This window comes from Rana temporaria, chromosome 3 (assembly GCF_905171775.1).
Source record: "Rana temporaria chromosome 3, aRanTem1.1, whole genome shotgun sequence".
Lineage (NCBI taxonomy): Eukaryota > Metazoa > Chordata > Amphibia > Anura > Ranidae > Rana > Rana temporaria.
Genome location: NC_053491.1, coordinates 451,005,558 through 451,025,019, shown reverse-complemented (window position 1 = coordinate 451,025,019; position 19,462 = coordinate 451,005,558). Strand labels below are relative to the sequence as shown.

Genomic DNA, 19,462 nt, shown 5'->3' with positions numbered 1-19,462 from the left:
TTATAAGAATTAAATATTTTTAAAAGACAATCGTTTTTTGTAGTTTTTTTTATTGTGTTGGTACTTCCGGGTGCCTTTATCTTTGCATCTCTGGCTCATCTTTCCTACACCTTATTGATGAACTAACCAAAAAATTATTTTTATTTAGAACTTTGCTATCCCTGTTTTAGCGCCTGTGTATTTGTTGAGTATAAAGTGATAGTAGCCACCCCATCATTTGTATCTACAGGTAGGCTTAAAATAAAGCTGACCTGTAATGAATATCTCCTAAATGTGTACTGTTTGGGAGATATTCTCTTTTTTCAGCGGGTGATGTCACCAGCGAATACACACGGCACTCTGAAGGCATACTGAGAATGCTGTATGAGGTGTGTATCCGTGGGAGTGACATCATTGCAGCTTGGCCTTTCATCCGGCTGTAGCCTGCGAGCACGAACATGGAAGGAAAACTGGGTGAAGATGGAAGCCCTGTCAACGGTGAAAGCACGCTGTTGGAGGTCTTCATTTTAAGGAAAGTCTTTCATAATGTGCTTGTTTGCAGTGCATACTAGCACGCTATGTCATTTCCTTGCAGGGGGACATCTCCCCCTTTTTATCACAAAAAAAAAAGAAAGGTACTTGGAGTGGATGACACCATTATCTGTTCTCTTTGGTTGTCAGCCGCTGGCTAAGCACGATCGTGTTATCGTACGTGATTGAAGCCATGTATACAATTGCCAACTGTTAATGTGGAGCTTGTGGCTTCATCGGAACTCATTTACTTATTTTAAAGCGGTGTGCTTATCTTTGCATAGAGGGGGTGTTTAGAGACCAAGAAGTATGAAAGGGTAGAGCACGGCCTGTTAAAGTGGAACTTTTTTTACTGCTTGCACATGATGGCATATAAACTCTCTAGTGTCCTCCAGCAGTGGATTGTCTGCGCTCTTTTGTTGCTTTGTCCAATGAGCTGATGTCTTCTGCCAGTCTTTCTGGCTCCACCACTGATGTGACTAATGCACATGCATTCTGGAGTTGCATTGTCTCAGCATCTTACACATACTGAGAATGAACTAGGTGTGTACACCACAGTACAAATGCGCTGTAGGTAGTGTACACAAATCTAAAAATGGGTAGGAGCAATTTTTATTCTGGAGGTTCTCCTTTACCCTTTTTTTAAGGTAGGTCCCAGCAAGTTTGAGGCAGGCCAGATGTCTCAACATTTTACTCTTGTTTTTGCTTTTGTATTCTTTGATCTGTTTGCCATCCATGTAGTAATTTATATCTCCTTCTCCACAGATGATGGGACAGGTCCCGATAAGATAGCACACATCATGGGTCCACCAGACCGGTGTGACCATGCAGCCAGGATTATTGGGGACTTGCTGCAGAGTTTGAGGGTGAGTGATGGAGAATGTGTAGGCACCGATAGAGAAGTTCACCTTTTATAAAATAAATAAATGCACATCTTTTGCAGGTAATCAATATTTTTTTACTGGAGCCTTGTAAGCGGTGCCAGTATCCTGCAGACTCTCAGTACACTGTTTGCCCATACCTCTGATATGGGCAGGCAGCTACTGAATTGCAGGGGGGAAAAAAAATCCATGCGTTACAAGGACTCTTACCAGCGCTCGTTCAGTTCTTTGAGAACTACAAGCTATCGGCCGCTGAGGCTGACGGTACTTGTAATGCATTCATTTTCAAAACTCTGACTAGGCCGTGTGGGCGGAGCCCTGCATGGCTGTGCTGTTTTTAAATTAGACAGTGAGTAGAGGATCCCCCTACCTGCTGTCACAGGGAGAGGGGATTGGGTGAGAGGATGCAGCAGCGGGAACATGGTAATACAAGCGGAAAATGTAACATGATCCAAAGGTCAACTTCTGTTATAACACTTTTTTTTTTTTTTTTTCTTTCAGAGTGGTCCACCTGGACCCCAAGGCCCAGGCATGCAACAAGGTGGCAGAGGAAGGGGCAGGGGGCAAGGACCATGGGGACCACCTGGTGGTGAAATGACATTCTCTATTCCCACTCATAAATGTGGCCTGGTAATTGGCAGAGGTGAGTCCATATTTACGTTTTACTGTCATCTTGAATGAATAGATAATTCTCTTGTTGCTCTGTCAACTTTTTTCCTGGCCTCAGTTTATAGATTGTTTCTGCTTCACAGGTGGGGAGAATGTCAAGGCAATTAACCAGCAGACGGGAGCATTTGTGGAGATTTCCCGACAGCCGCCACCGAACGGTGACCCCAACTTTAAAATGTTCATTATCCGTGGCGGACCACAACAGATTGACCATGCCAAACAGCTAATTGAAGAAAAAATTGAGGTAATATTGCCATTATTTATTATTATTGAGAAATGGGGGGCAGATCTGATTACGGCAGGAGCTAGGGGTGATGGCGAACCTTGGCACTCCAGATGTTTTGGAACTACATTGCCCACGATGCTCAACTATACTGCAGAGTGCATGAGCATCCTGGGAAATGTAGTTCCAAAACATCTGGGGTGCCAAGGTTCTCCATCACTGAGCTAGGCCTTGTCGCTTTTTGTGTGTGTGTTAGCTTTCCCTCCATACCACAGTATAGCGAGGAGACCGCACATTAACAAACCTCTAAAGAAGTGTGTGGTCTCAGGATTTAAATGTAGAGCTGAGATAAGCAGGTGTTGTACTGTCATGTTTGTTTTTAGGATTGAGCCCTAGTTTACACTTTTATGCAATGCAGGAGTCCTGTGCGTTTCCCACCCCGCGTTGCAATCGCACGACGTCTGATCTACTACGGGTGTCAATGTTGGATTAAAGCGTAGTTCCGCCCTCGCATATATATATATATATATATATATATATATATATATATATATATATATATAATTAGTGCTGTCAAATTTTTAAGCGCATTAATGTCAGTTAACTCACGATTAATTTGTCATAAATTTTGATCGTTTTTTTCTAGCTGATCTAAAACCATTTTTGACATAAAGGGACACTTTTGGACAATCTACAGTTTTCAGGCAGAAAGAACTTTTTTTATTATATAAAAGTACATGTAGGACACTGGGCAGACCACTAGGGACAAGGGGGGTGTGTATTTTTTACATACAGTACTGTAATCTAGAAAATTACAGTATACTGTATATATTGTGTTTGTTTACTTTTTTGAATTTGGCGCCGTTCTCCGCTCCCGTGCGTCGTAACGTCGCAGGGAACGGAGATCGGCGGCACACAGACACTGAATCGAGCGAGGAGGACCCGCTCGATCACACAGCGGGGTGGCATCGCTGGATCCAGGGACAAGGTGAGTAACTTGCCTGTGAATCCAGCGAGAAGGTAAGCCGCGCCGCTGCACACTCTGCACGTCCACCCCGAGCGTTAATCGCGCGATAAAAAAATTGACGGCGTTAACATGGGTTTGCGTTAACGCCGTTAATATCGCGTTTAACGCACAGCACTAATATATATATATATATATATATATATATATATATATATATATATATATATATATATATATATATATATATATATATATATATATAATAAAAATATATATTTATATAAGTCGGCAGCTACGCACACTGTAGCTGCTGACTTTTTTTAATAGGGCGCTTACCTGTCCTTGAATCCAGTGGTCAGCACCCAAACCAATGTTTCCATCGGCTCTTGGGAGCTGCTTCACAGCTGGTTCCCTACTGTGAATGCGCAAAATACTGTCGCCGAGGAGGAGGCCGAACTTCTGACATACCGAGGTGAGGTCCAACCGAAGTGGGCCTGTCAAAAACGTGTACCTGCAGAAAGGTGCCAAATGTGGCAGCGCAGTGGGGGAGGAAACTGCTAAGCGGAGCTTCCACTTTTGGGCGGAACTCCGCTTTAAGGGCACCTTAACACAATTCGCAACATGCAGTGCCATTGCATTGCATGTGATGCTATTGTGTGGGGGGGAAAATAAACCATTTTGGTGCGAATGCAATGCGATTTGAGCCATACAAAATGTATGGCTCAAACCTCACTGCGCATTCACGATTCACATCACATGTGGTGGCTGCATTGGCCATTAGTGACACAGCTCTGCTCGCTTTAGTGGTGTGTTAGCTGCGGTTTTTACCCCAGAAAGTCGAAAGCTTTTGAAAGCTCTGCCTATTCATTCCAATGGACAGGGTGTTTTGGGAGCGCTAAATACAGCACTCCAAACCTGCCCCAAAGATGCTGCTTGCAAGACTTTTCGGAACGTCGCGCAAGCGCACTGCCCCAGTGTGACGACACACTGCAATGAATGGGAGGTAGTTTTCAGGCGCTTTGCAGAGGTGTTTTCTAGCGCTATAGTGCCTGAAAACCACCCAGTGTGAAAGGGGTCTTATGGGGAGGCTGCTGCACAGGTTTTTTACCTTCATGCATAGAATCCATAAAGGTAAAATAACACTTGTGTCTTTACAACCACTTTAATTTGTCTGTGTCCAGTTTGTCTAATTTTCTTTCTTTCTTTCCAGGGCCCCCTTTGTCCGATTGGGCCTGGCCCTCCCGGTCCTGGTCCAGCTGGACCCATGGGACCATTCAACCCTGGCCCTTACCCACCCGGACCTCCAGGGGGAGCTCCTCCACAGTATGTACTTTTTAAATGATCTCTAAAGCAGACTGACATTGTATGAATTCTGTAAAGGGCAGCTGTACATTTTTGCTTAGAGGTTTTGGATGACACAATGTGTCGGCACTTATCTACATTAGGGCATGTCGGGAGTGACCAGACACTGACTACATTCCATGTAGGGCAAATGTAGCCACCCTCATAAAGAAAGTTGGAGTGGGGATTTTTTTTTTATTCTGGATGTGCTTTACAATTCTGCCATTACAAAGGCTACAGATACCTAATAATAAAGCTACTGAATGTTTGTTTTTTTCTTCATTTTGTGGCAGTTTAGTGTTTTTCCATCCTTAATATTTTAATTACATTTTGGGTAGAGTGGGGAAGTTGGTACACCTGTTGGTGTTTTCATTTGTCTTTTGGGGCTCTGTTACAGAGAGTCCTGCTTACAGTGAGAGATTCTGTTTCTGGAATCATTTAATATCTTTAATTCCTTATAGAAGACAGATAAGATGCCAGAATCGCATTGTGTAGGTTACCACAGGGTAGCTTGCCTATATCTGTATTGTGCAGCTTAATTGGTTTCCCTGATGCTTTCATTGTTTCAGTTATATTTGTCTGCAACGTGCTATGACGGCACAGCAAGTTTATTCAGGACCTAAAACATTGCATTTCTTTTCTTTCAGTCCGGGTCCTCCACCACCACCTCCTCCACACCAATATCCTCCACAAGGTTGGGGAGGCCAGTATCCCCAATGGGGGCAGCCGCCAGCTCCTCACGACCCCAGTAAGTGTTTATATAATCTAGGCTTCTTTCTCTGAAGCTTGTGTTAGAGCCTATTTAATTATTTGTCAATTTACTTTTATTTTAGTATGGTAAAACCCTTCAAAATGTACAGCAATACAACACATATGCCAACTTGCCAGGCAAGTGGGACCGGCTCTCAATGGAGCCGATTCCCACATGTCTGGGCGGGGGCAGGGTCTCAATTGAGAAAAGGGTCCAATGCGGTTCAGATGTGAATTCGGGCAAAAGAAAAAATCGGCCCTGAATCGTACCTTGAACCAGTGTATAGGCACACACCAGACTCCATGCTGTGAACCCGGCCTCACTCATGGAATGCTTATTTTCTCCCTATGTAAGGACGTCGAAGTGCCTGGCCCCCACAGATTGGCTTCTGCTGTGAATATTCGCAGCAGAAGCGGTGTGCACGCCCCCTGCAGGTGGAAGTGTGGTATCACGTGTGTAAATTTGTGATCCGGCGCACAAATTCGATTTGAACACCTGTCAGTATTTATTGCTGTCTGTTCTCCTGTTAAGGAGATTCATCCTCTTTGTCCTGCTTACCATTTTTATCATTGAGAGTGTGGGGGGGGGGGGGGGAGAAATAATAATTCTGACAGGGGTTGTAACCCTATTTTGCTCTATCCAAAATGAGGAAAAAAATGTCTAGTTCTACTTTAAAGCGGAAGTTCACCCATAAATGCTGTTTTTGCTCTTTTACCCTTAGATGGATGCTCATTTAGTCTAGGGGAATCGGCTAGTTTTAAAATCCGAGCATTACTTACCGTTGTAGAGGGCGATCTTCTCCGCCACTTCTGGGTCTTCGGGAGTGGGCGTTCCTTCTTGATTGACAGGCTTCCGACGGTCGCATCCATCGCGTCACGAGTAGCCGAAAGAAGCCGAACGTCGGTGCGGCTCTATACTGCGCCTGCACACCGACGTTCGGCTTCTTTCGGAAAATCGTGACGCGATGGATGCGACCGTCGGAAGCCTGTCGGAAGACTGTCAATCAAGAAGGAACGCCCAGTCCCGCAACCCATACCCGGAAGTGGCGGAGAAGATCGCCCTCTACAACGGTAAGTAATGCTCGGATTTTAAAACAACTAGCCGATTCCCCTAGACTAAATGAGCATGCAAGGGTAAAAACAGGATTTTACCGGCGAACCTCCACTTTAACATGCGTGACGAGCTGTTTTTCAAGTAGTGTCAAGCTACATGTCAGTTGGCTATTTATTTTTTTATATATAAACTTTTTTTCCACCTTTTTTATTACAAAAAACATTTGATTTCCAACATGCTTCCCAGCTCCTCCAGTCCTCACTGCACTTTTTTCTGCATTTGCCCACCTACACCGGCTGTACTGATCTGTACACAAACTCGTACACAGTCCTGGAAACTGTAGCAGCATAATGTGTGCAATGACTCTCAGCCATCGGTCAGCTTGGGCAGAGCTGGCCAATGAGGGTCTTTGTCCTGGAGGTAAGCAGAGACGGAGTCTGTACAGATTGGTACATCAGCAGATGTGGGAGGCATATCATTCTAAGTGCAGTGGAGGGGCGGGGAAGAGAGGAATCGGGGATGCTTTAGTTTTAATATATAAAAAGTGGCCCTTTAAGTGAATGGAGATACAGCCAGTGTGTTAACCTACGTACTGTGCTACTGTATAACCATTTACTTGTAGGAGCTGCCTGTCAGTATTGCTGTCTGTGTTCCCCATTAAGGAGATTTTGTCCTGTTTACCATAATCATTGAAAGTGAACGTAAAAAAAATCCTAAATTTTGGATTGTCCCCAGAAAAGTAAGAGGAAATCTTCCTACCTTGGGATCCTCCATCCCCTTAATTAAGGTTAAGATTTCCTCACTTCCTGTTTGGTTATGGAATAGGAATTGAAGGGAAATCTTGATGACCCACTGACGGCTTATAACCCTTTTTTTTTTGCCTATAGTTCTACTATTGTAAAGGCAGAATGTTAAAGGGGTTGTGAAGGTACATTCCCCCCCCCCCCCCCCCTAAATGGCTTTCTTTACCTTAGTGCAGTCCTCCTTCACTTACCTCATCCTTCCATTTTGCTTTTAAATGTACTTATTTCTTCTGAGAAATCCTCACTTCCTGTTCTTCTGTCTGTAACTCCACACAGTAATGCAAGGCTTTCTCCCTGGTGTGGAGTGTCGTGCTCGCCCCCTCCCTTGGACTACAGGAGAGTCAGGGCGCTCTCTACGTTGCAGATAGAGAAAGGAGCTGTGTTTTAGTGGGCGTCCTGACTCTCCTGTAGCCCAAGGGAGGGGGCGAGCACGACACTCCACACCAGGGAGAAAGCCCCGCATTACTGTGTGGAGTTACAGACAGAAGAACAGGAAGTGAGGATTTCTCAGAAGAAATAAGGACATTTAAAAGCAAAATGGAAAGATGAGGCAAGTGAAGGAGGACTGCACTAAGGTAAAGGAAGCTATTTAGGGAAAAATATTTTTTCCTTTTCAACTCTAAGGTGTTAAGCCCAAAACGGTAAGATCAGTCTGTATATGCAGTAAAGCATGCTTGTTATATTCACTGTGGAACTTAAGGGGGTTTATCCTCTGCATTGTGTAAAAAGGCTGTTTGATCCTATCTTCTCTGTTCCTCCCCTTCTTCCACAGTCCACAATCCATCTCCTGATAGAAACGACGCGCATGCTCAGTTTGGTGTGTATTGCTAGTGTTTGTTTTTTTTCTTGGGAAAGTGTATGTGATCAGCACAGGGCCAATCTGCACTGTCCAGGCAGAGGGTCAGAGGTTCTGCAGCTTCATAGGGCAGTCAGAGCAGAAATAAAAAAAACTCCAAGCTTTAACCAAACACTGGTTATATATTGCTGATGAGAAAGTGTTTGGCAGTTTATAGTAAATTAAAATTGCAGTTCCTTGTTCTGTGTACTGTGGGAGACCAGATATAGTGAATGCAGGCTCCTGCGTTTTGTAACATGTTAACCACTTGACCTCCGGATGATTTTCTCCTCTGACCAAGCCACTTTTTGCGATACAGCACTGCGGTACTTTAACAAGCGGTTGCACGGTCATGCAACGCTGTACCTTTAATACAATTTTTATTTTTTCCCACAAATAGAGCTTTCTTTTTGTGGTATTTAGCTGCTTAAGGACCAGCTGCCGCAGTTATACTACAGCAATGTGGCTTGATCCTGCAAATTGCCATAGGTGTATGTTGGTTCGTAGACTGCAATTTTTTTGGGCATGCGCCCGTGCTCGCTCTTATTGGCCAGCTTGGGAGCCAGACCAGCGATCGTTCCCCCGCAGTGACAGAATGTGGATCTGCCTGTTTAAACAAGGCAAATATCCGTTCTGATGGGAGATCACTCAGATCCTGTCTTTCTGCTATACGGGAAAATGGATCTTTGTGTTTCTCCAGTCATACAATCCCCCCATACTGTTAAGCCCCATACACACTATTGGATTTTCTGCAGATTTTTGTCTTCAGTTTTACCAAAACCATTTAGTGCCAAGGCCTGCCTGATTGCATACAAATTGAAACTCTTATGATTCGCTCTCATATTGTATGGTTTTGGTAAATCTGAAGACAAAAATTTGCAGAAAATCGAATAGTGTATGGGGCTTTGGAGAACTGAGGGAATACATTTAACCCTTTGATCGCCCGTTAACCCCTTTCCTGCCCATGTCATTAATATGTCAGTGAATATTTTTGGCACTGATTACTGTAATGTCCCTGGTTCCCAAAAGTGTCAGGTGTCTGATCTGTCTACCGCAATGTTGCAGTCCCGCTAAAAATCACTGATCACTGCCATTATTGGTAATTAAAAAAATATATATATATATACAAATGCCATAAATCTATTTCCTATTTTGTAGATGCTATGACTTTTTGTGCATACCAATCAGTATGCGCTTATTGAGTTGAGGAAAAAAAATAATGCAGCAGATTACATATTGGCCTAAACCGATGACATTGTTTTTATTTTTTTTGGGGGGATGTTATAGCAAAAAATTATATATATTAGTTTTTTTCAAAAATTGTCTGCTTTTTTTTTTTCGTTTAGCGCAAAAAAAAATTTGGAGGAGAAAACCCAATATTTACTTTCTGCTATAAAACATCCAATATTAAAAAAAAAAAAAAGTCAGCTAGTGTAACTATAGACAAAAAAATGTCAGTAGCGTTGGCATAGCAGAGATTCCCACCCGTTATACACTTTATTTCCATTCCTTTTACCATCCTGCTAGTGGATCTCTAATCTCTACTCCCTGGAAGGGTGACAGTGCTGTTCATTCTTCAGTTATAAAGGGGGCAGTATTTTCAATATAAAGCGGAGATCAAGAACCGGAAGGCATGACTTCAAATTAGGAGAAATTGTCAGAACTAACCTTAGAAAGTAGTTGGTGCGTAGAACAGACTTCCAGCAAAGGTAGCAAGGCAGTCAAAAGTGAATGTAATGTAAAATGCTTGTGACTAACCATAGCTCTATATTCAGACTAAAGTTTAAAGAAAGCCAACTAAAATGATTTTTGGATGGCCTGGAGAAAAATGTAGTGCAGTCTTGTCAGATGTAACAGAGCAGTGTGTGCATGTGTGGTTTTTTTTCCCTTCTCCCCTAACCATTCCCTTCTGTATCAGTTATTACCCATTGGTCCTGTCAGTAGATTTTATATTTTTTCTCTTGGTACCATGTGGTTTATGTTTCTGTTCAAGGATATTTTACAGCTTGCCTGCCACTCCTCGGTAACTGGCCCAGCCGTGGCAGGGGAGACACAACCCCTTTCAATAGGTGGAATTTGTGCTTAGTTGATTGTCTGTGGCAGTAGACGCGTCACCCACTGATGGCAGATGAGAACCTGAAGTGCAATCCGTGTATCGAGGAGCTAGCTTAAAATCAAAGATGAATAAAAAATTTCCAATACCATAGACACTGCAAAACAAGATGGTCTTAATAAACGAGTCCGAATTAATGGCAAGCGTAAGTCCCATATTGATATCTAGACAGGAAACAATCTTCTATAACTTCCTTCTGTCACCACGTGTGTATTAGTGATACATATGCTCTTTATAGTGCTCCACTTTATAAATGTGTTCCCCCCCCCCACCTAATATGTGTGTGTGTGTGTGGCACTCGCCAGATATTTTTTGGCCACCAGGACCCTCAGCACTTATGTGGTTACTCCTGTAGATGGTGTATACTTGGCGTCCACCTCCTTTGCTCTTATATCCAATATCACCAGCAGGGAAGTCCCAAAATGAAGAAAATTGCGCGATAATCGTGTAAAATGTTTATTTTAAAAAATAAAGTCCTCGTTAAAAACATGTGTGACCCAATGCACTTGCATTTCCATATTCCAAGTAGCGGCACCCACTGGTACAATACCTGGGAAGTGACAATCTTCGCCGCTCGTCTCTGAGGCGGCATGCGTTCCACCTGAGTCGGATGTGACGTCGGCAAGAACCCAGAAGTCCCGCCACTGCTAAGAGCTCAATGCATTTTACAGGAACTTCTGGGTCTTGCTGATGTCACATCCGACACATGGAGGGAACACACGCCACTTCATAGAGACGAGTGGCGAGTATTGTAACTGCCCAGGTATTGTACAGTGGGTCCCGCTACTTGGCATATGGAAATGTAAGTGCATTGGCATATGTTAACTACGATTTTTTTAAATATTTTTTTGCACGATCATCACACTTTTTTTTTCATTTTGGGACTTCTCTGCTGGTGATATTGGATATATAACGGCAACAGGGGTGGACACCAAGTTTACACCAACCTTAAAATGAACCACATAAGCGGTGAGGGTCCTGGTGGTCCAAAGATATCTGGTGCGTGCCAATCACCCCCCCCCCCCCCCCCCTTACATTATGAATGTGTTTCACCACCTAAAGTGGAGCACTATAAAGTAAGAAGAGCATTCATCACAAAAAAGTTGAACAGAAGATTTTCCGGTTTAGATATCCATCATAAGACTTTCACTTGCTTTTCAGACTTGTTCATTGTTTGTATATCGTCTATGGTATTAAAATATTCTTAAATTGTACATTTAATTTGATTTTAAGCTAGCGCCTTAACACACGGCTTGCACTTAATTAAAAAAAAAAATATTTAGTACACCAATATTTGATGGCAGCAGTTTATTAAATGGTATTACTAGTAAATTGAACACCAGGGCCACCATTTTTTTTCTTGTATAGATGCAGAGAACCTGTATTTCAGCTTGTCGGTTTAGATTAGAGATCACAGCAGGAGGCTTTATGCCTGTCCCCCAAAAAGAGAAATTGGCGACAGCTCTGTTGGTAGTATTTCTATGAATAGTGGACGGATTGCTGAGTAACGCCTAATCATACCATGCTGTATCGTATGGAAACATGTTCACTATTGTACACCTTTCACTTATTATTTTTTATTTTTTTCTTGCAGCAAAACCCCCAGCCCCCACAGACCCCAGTGCAGCCTGGGCTGCTTATTACTCGCACTATTACCAGCAGCCTCCTGCCCCCGTCCCTGGACAGCCTCCTGCTGTCCCCGTCCCACCACCACAAGGAGAACCACCCCAGCAGCCCCCACCTGCCAGCCAGCCTGACTACACGAAGGCCTGGGAAGAGTACTACAAGAAAATGGGTAAGTGATATGAAATATATGGGGTTGCCTGTGGTGTGACACAGCTGGGTCCTGCTGCTGACACTTGTGCTTCCTCTGCCTACAGGTCAGCAGACACCTCAACCTGCAGGACAGCCAGACTATACAAAAGCATGGGAGGAATATTACAAGAAACAAGGTAAGTCTCCATCCTAAAAAAACATATTACTGACCGCACTGTGCCCTTCAGTAATGTCTTATCAATGAGCAGGAGTATATTCAGCGAAATCGGAGCACAGTAAAATCAAATCTCAAGCACAATATTGCCAGCTGAACACCCTTTTACCTTTTTTATATTATAAAAACGCATGATGAAAGGACATGCATTTAAAAAATGCTAACTGTGGTTGGAACCCTACTTTAAAAAATAAGGACACTTGCCTGTCCAGGGCGCCTGCAATGTCTGCCCCCGAAGCCGTTCTGTCACTCTACTCTTGGGTGCCATCTTCGTTAAGGAATCAGAAAGTGAAGCCAATTATCCCCGCTGTCTTCTGGTGGGACACACAGGTCCCAGAAGACAGCGGGGGGGACAGAGGAGGCGCCGGATGTGGCGTAGATAGAGCAGGTGGCTCGGCTATCTATGCGTGGAAGTGGGAGCAAAATACTGGCATATCTGCTCCCCCCTGAAAGGTGCCAAATTTTTGGATAGAACTCCGCTTTAAAGCGGAACTAAAGTTCTGCTATAACGCACTGTGAGCAGGCAGGCATTTTATTACAGAAGAGACATGCAATGTATTTTCTGCAGTGAAACGCCTACCTGTTCAGTGAACCCAACATTGTAAATTGAGCTCAGCTCATCATACAAGCAGCTGGACCAATCCCATGTCCCTTACTTGGGAAAAGCATGCAGATAGAGGTCTACCTTTTTAGATATGCGTTCTTGTTCTAGATCAGGTGAGTGTAACAGCCGGACAAATGAAGAGTTGCCAATGGCAGCCCCCTTGTCTGTTGAGAGGTTTAGCTTTGACAGGATCAGGACCTGCCTTTTGAATGAGGCAACTAAGCATTTTTTGCTGATGACTATATTTGAAGGGACTGTAATTTCATCTTCTAGTGGTTATTCTATTCGTGATGTTGTGTCTGTTCTAATGTGCTCAGTCCATTTCAGTGTTTGACTCTCGCCTCTTCTTTTTTTTTTTTTTTTTTTTAGCTCAAGCAGCAGCTGCCGTAACTGGTGCTCCAGCCGCAACGGCTGTAGCCGCCACCGCCACAGCAGCAGCAGCCGCCGTCCCGCCTGCAGTCCAGCCAGACTATAGTGCGGCATGGGCAGAGTATTACAGACAGCAAGCAGCCTACTATGGAACACCAGGAGCCCCACCCACACAACCTCCTCCAGCACAGCCAGGGCCACAGGTGAGTTCTATTATTATTTTAAACACCAGAAATTTTCTGTAGCTGCTTTTCTGGGTTTTACAACAAATCTATAAACATTTGGCCACAAGGTGTAACTGTAGCATGCAGTTTTGTCATTCTTTGAAGCTATAGTGGTTTGTTCCAGAATGGGCAGTTGGGGGGGGGGGGGTGTGTGTGTGTTCAAAAAAGCACCTGGCAATCGCACAGCAGAACACTGTATAAAAACGAATAAAATTGGCACGCTAATGGCTTGTCAGCAATATAATAACCTAATAGCGGTCAGTCCAAAAATGAAGCAATCCTTGAACGCATCTTGTTGACAAACATCAAAAGTGCACCTTCCACTGTGGAAATAAAGATGTGCCCTTACCGGATATCTAGTCTCCATGTTATAGGAGCCCAGTAAAGCATAAATGTACACATGGAAGATCCATCCATTAGAAACAAACTAGAATGGTGTTGAAGCCAACCTTGCTGGTTTCTTCCTTTCCTTCTCTCTCATAGGTGTAAAATACACACAGCATAAATATTGCTAATGCTATAGCATGAAAAAGCCTACCGGCTGGTTGTACCCAAGTTTATTGATCAACTTGCGTACAATCAGCCTTGCCCATACATGGTTTGAATCTTGACTGGTCCCTGCTGAACAGACCAAGATTTAAACAGTCCATGGCTGGCTTTACACCGTCATTCCTACGTTATCTTAATGGCTGCTTTTGACTGAACTTGGTGCTGATAATACAGCCTCTATGGGGGTTTTACCATCTCACAAACTTGCTCTGAGTGGGAGAACACATGGCATTCACAAAGCAAACAAGTCCCAAGAAGTAAAGCCGTGTACGCACTATTAGTTTTTTATTTATTTTTTTCAACCCCATGGGTTGAACGGAAAAAAAGGTTGGCTTTGTACAAACCAATGTGAGGTTAGTACTGCGTTCTTCTCACCAGAAGAGTCTCTGATCCGCGCTTTCTGCCACTGGCTGAGAGTGCTGATCGGGAGCCGGTCGGCTGCTTTTTTTTTTTTCTCGGCATTCACGTCCGGAAGCTGGCTTCTGTCGGACAGACTGATGCACATGGGACGACCATTTATTTTTTGAACCTGCCCTTGTCTCCTGACATTCGGCGCATGTACTTGGCTTAGGATTCACTACGGTAATTATAGAGATTTTACAAATGCCCAGTCACCCGTTTTTGTGTCATTTGTTGATCCCAAAATGAAGCTTCTCCAACTTCATTCCAGTTTTGAATCACGAGAATTGTGGATTTGCTTTATTTACTTGGGCTCCATTCACACTAATGCGTTTTTTGATGCATAATGCATGGACAATTTTTAACATGGTTTGCTATGGAACATGTTCACATCAATGCTTTTTTGTGCCTCTGCGTTTTTGGAAAGGGTTAATGGACTTTTTTTTTCCTGCAAAAAGCAGCATTTTGCATGTAATAGAATTCAATGGACCCGCATGCAAAACACAAGTGCTGCGTTTTTGCCGCGATTTGCGTTTTTTTTTAAACCTGTTTACAGCTGGTTGTTAAAGGAAATGTAAAAAAATAAAAATTGCCGGCTAAAAAAAAAAAATAATTATATTAAAACGCAAATCGTGGTAAAAACGCAGCAAGCGCAGAAAAAATGCTCAAAAGCAACATGCATAGGTGTGAATCGGGCCTTAAAGTGGAAATAAAGTTGACATGCTTGCTGCTTTACAAAGTCCATGAAGACTGCAAGCAGGTAGATGTCTTTTATTGCAGAAGACACAGTGCATGTCTTTTCTGCGATGGCTAGCCTGCCTGCTCATAAGTTTTCTTATGTTGCTTTCAGTTCTGCTTTAGCCTAGATTCACACTTGTGTGCTGCGGGAAACGCAGCAATCCCAGCACTTTTTGCAATCGCACTGTTTTTGCAAACCACTGCGGATATTCCTACGCAGATAACGACACTCCAAACCGGTCGCTGCACGGAAGAAGCCATGTATATAAATCTGTTAAAATACAGCAGTTGGGCATGTGTACATAATTTTTCTGGCTGACAATAAAATGTAGATTAATATAACACTGTCTTATGTTCTTTTACAGACCCAGTGAATGTCACTTTCCGTCACTCGTTGCCAGTCTGGAGATGACAGCCTCTGCTGCTGACCTCAATGAGGGGAGAAGCTGTTTATAAAGTCCTCTAGTTGTATTTTATTTTTTTTTGTTTTTTTTTTAGGTTCTTTCCCCCCCTTCCCCCACCCCTCCGTCCCTCTTCCCCTCCCAGTTTTGTTTCCCATCTACAAAACGCAATGTAATCCTGGCCATTTGGAGGCTGTTTAGTGAGGGCTGGGTGTAGAACTTAGGACTAATCTGAGATCTTCTTGCCCTTCACTTCTCATCACCCCAAAAAAAAATACACGGTTTTATTCACTGGAACAGCCCGTGAGTAATTAAATTTTTATTTTGTTTTTCTTTTTTTTTATGTAAAAAAGGATGACTTCCCTTTTGTCCCTGTGCTTTTAGTTGGTTGAACATTCCCTGTCGACACCCCCCCATGCTGTGTGCTGGGCTCTCCCCATCTGCAGTCGGGGCCTCGTGAAGTACGCCGGTCACTCCCAGACCCGGGAGGAAGGGGAGGGGGGTTGTGATGTGTTCGTCTTTTCAGAGACATGAAAACTGTACGCTGAGTTTTTACTTTTTATTGCCTGTTTTTAACTTCACAATAAACAATGACAAAACTCTCCCGACTACTCTCTCTCCTCTGTTCCTTGTCTCTCTCTCTCTTGTCCAATTGTTCTGTTTTGCCCTTTTTTTTATAAAAACAAACAAAAATTTCATTTCTGTTTTGTCTGAGAGATGTCTGTTCAAAGAAAAAAAAGTCTCATGATGAATTATGTGATCTGCGTTTGGAAACTTTAGGGAGTCACAATAAAACTGTGAACAAAAATGGTCTAGTCTCATTTACATTTTGAATGTTGAGAACATGTGGGGATTTATAAGACATTTTGCAGTTGCCTAGCACTGCTGGTATATGAAGGCCGGTGCCACAAACCGATGAATACCGACTGCCTGTTGTACACCCGATTGCCCTACAATCTGGCCAGAAAAGGGAGGAAGGAAACACTTACTTTTTTTTTTTGCCCAGATTGGACATGGCGTGTAGTGGGTGTAAATGAACACAAGTAAGTTTACATCTCAGAGAAAAGAATGGAGGGTCCAAAACCTCTCCTGTGAAAGGGGCCTTAGAGAGCTGGTTGTTTGGAAATGATGACTGGGGGATCGAACAGGGCTTTTAAAACTGGACTTGGGCTAGGCATGCAATCCCCCCCCCCCTTAAAACGTTCCTTCCCAACATTCTTAATCAAAGTAGTATTTTACTCTTCTTGTACATCACACAACGCAAGGTTTCTTCTTATTCATGACTACTTGGCTTATGCTGCCACTGCCTGCCATGTAAATGGACAAAACAAGCTGGTTTCCACACCAACCAATATAAATGTATGCACTTGGGGGCTAAGAATATGCATGCCTCATATATACTAGGGGGAGTACAACTGGGGGGATCTGTAGTGGAGAAGGATCTGGGGGTTTTAGTAGATCATAAGCTCAATAATGGCATGCAATGCCAAGCTGCGGTGAGCAAAGTCCTTTCTTGTATTAAGAGAGGTATGGACTCCAAAAACAGATATATCATTTTGCCCCTGTACAAATCATTAGTAAGACCTCATCTGGAATATGCAGTTCAGTTTTGGGCCCCAGTTCTCAGAAAGGATATCGGGGAACTGGAGAAAGCGAAGAGCAACCAAACTGATAAGGGGTATAGAGGAGCTCAGCTATGAGGAAAGATTAGAGGAACTGAATCTACTCCCCCTGAGAGGAGAATAAGGGGGGATATGATCAACATGTACAAATATATAAGGGGTCCATATAGTGAACTCAATGTTTAAGGTCACCACAGGACAAGGGGGCACTCCAGTCTAAAGGAAAAAAGATTAAGGGGCAGATTCACAAAGAATTGCATGGGCGCAGCGTATGTGAGATACGCTACGCCGCTGTAACTTACTTTTTTTTAGCTTTGAATCCAAAGAATTCGCGCCGTAAGTTACGGCGGCGTAGTGTAATTCTTGCGGCGTAACGGCGCCTAATTCAAATCGGCGAGTAGGGGGGCGTGTTTCATTTAAATGAAGCGCGTCCCCGCGCCGAACGAACTGCGCATGCACCGTCCCTAAATTGCCCGTCGTGCATTGCGCTAAATGACGTCGCAAGGACGTCATTGTTTTGACGTGGACGTAAATTACGTCCAGCCCGATTCACGGACGACTTATGCCAACGAAAAAAATAAATTCAAATTAAACGCGGGAACGACGGCCATACTTAACATAGCAGGTTTAAAGCGGGAGTTCACCTTAAAAAAAAATGTTAAGATTAGATTGATGCTCATTTTGTCAAGGGGAATCGGGTGTTTTTTTTAAAAAAACTAAGCAGTACTTACCGTTTTTAGAGAGCGATCTTCTCCGCCGCTTCCGGGTATGGGCTGCGGGACTGGGCGTTCCTTCTTGATTGACAGTCTTCCGACGGTCGCATACATCGCGTCACGAGTAGCCAAAAGAAGCCGAACGTCGGTGCGGCTCTATACGGCGCCTGCGCACCGACGTTCGTCTACTTTCGGAAAATCGTGACGCGATGTATGCAACCGTCGAAAGCCTGTCAATCAAGAAGGAACGCCCAGCCCCGCAGCCCATACCCGGAAGCGGCGGAGAAGATGTATCTCTAAAACGGTAAGTACGGCTTCGATTTAAAAAAAAACACCCGATTCCCCTTGACAAAATGAGCCTCAATCTAACGTTAAAAATTGTCATTTCCGGGTGAACCTCCACTTTAACTATACGCCACGAAACAGCATCTTTAACTATACGCCGGAGAAAGCCGACTAGAGACGACGTAAAAGAATGCGACGGCCTCTCGTACGTTTGCGGATCGTCAAATAGCTAATTTGCATACTCTACGCGGATTACGACGGGAATGCCACCCAGCGGACGCCAAAAAATTGCATCTTAGATCCGAAGACGTACGCCTGTCGGATCTAACCCAGATGCCGTCGTATCTTGTTTTGAGGATTCAAAACAAAGATGACGCAGGAAATTTGAAAGTACGCCGGCGTATCGGTAGATACGCCGGCGTACTCGCTTTGTGGATCTGCCCCTTAATCTCCAAATACGGAAAGGTTTCTTCACAGTAAGGGCTGTGGAACAGACTCCCTCCAGACGTGGTTCTGGCCAGCTCAGTAGATTGCTTTAAGAAAGGCCTGGATTATTTCCTAAATGTACAGAATATAACTGAGTACTAAGATTATAGGTAAAGTTGATCCGGGGAAAATCAGATTGCCTCTCAGGGGATCAGGAAGGTATTTATTTCCCATGCCATAGCGAATTAGATCATGCTCTGCTGGGTTTTTTGCCTTCCTCTGGAATAAACTGTGGGTATGGAGTTGTATTTTATTTTCTGGTTGGACTTGTGTGTTTTTTATTTATTTATTTTTTATTCAACCTATGTAACGATATCACCTTTTAGTTGGCTTACAAACCTGGCCTGTTGGTGGGTCTTGAGGACAGGAGTTGAGAACCACTGCCCTAACAGAATACGTTTTTAGACCATTCTTACCATTTCAGTAATGTGTAAAGCCTCGTACACACCATCGGACTTTTCCGTAAATTTTGCTCAGAATGGGCATTGGCCGTGAACTTGTTCTGCATACACACGGTAGGACCTTTTTTTTTGCCAACTTTCACCAAATCGAGTTTTTTTTCCGCTCTTTACCACCACCCTTTGGGTAACTTCTGCTATTGTCTGTTCTGAGCATGTGTGTTTGTACTTCGGACCTAAGTCCGATGGACTTGTGTACACACGATCAGATTATGCTCCATCGGACATGTGTTTAAGTTTGAGAGCATGCACAGCGAACATTTTTCCAATGGAGCATACACACGGTCGGATTGTCTGATAAAACGTGTCCATCGGAACGTTGTCAAAGTCTGATCGCGTGTGTATAGGCCTTTACACACTGACTTTTTTTATTTATTTTTTTACTACCATGTCATCCAGCATACTAGCGCGAGCTACAGTATGCCTTTATTTTAATTTTTTGCGCCGTACTCAGTTTAATCCCGTAGTTAAGTTTCAG

The 19,462-nt window shown here is 43.6% G+C and overlaps 1 protein-coding gene across 4 annotated transcripts in view; it reads left to right on the top strand.

Annotated features, from left to right (window-relative positions):
* Positions 1-16,028, top strand: part of LOC120933430 (KH-type splicing regulatory protein) — a 45,409-nt gene extending 29,381 nt beyond the window's left edge. For 2 of the 4 annotated variants that reach the window (XM_040346643.1, XM_040346642.1), the window contains exons 13-22: positions 1,276-1,376; positions 1,893-2,034; positions 2,144-2,304; positions 4,461-4,573; positions 5,239-5,339; positions 7,971-8,015; positions 11,741-11,941; positions 12,027-12,098; positions 13,110-13,312; positions 15,385-16,028. In XM_040346643.1, coding sequence (XP_040202577.1) covers positions 1,276-1,376; positions 1,893-2,034; positions 2,144-2,304; positions 4,461-4,573; positions 5,239-5,339; positions 7,971-8,015; positions 11,741-11,941; positions 12,027-12,098; positions 13,110-13,312; positions 15,385-15,393 — 1,148 coding nt within the window. In that variant the 3' untranslated portion in view covers positions 15,394-16,028. The remainder of the gene's footprint in view (positions 1-1,275; positions 1,377-1,892; positions 2,035-2,143; positions 2,305-4,460; positions 4,574-5,238; positions 5,340-7,970; positions 8,016-11,740; positions 11,942-12,026; positions 12,099-13,109; positions 13,313-15,384) is intronic. The other 2 variants (XM_040346645.1, XM_040346644.1) reach the window with 1 other exon arrangement.
* The last annotated feature ends 3,434 nt before the right edge of the window (positions 16,029-19,462 follow it).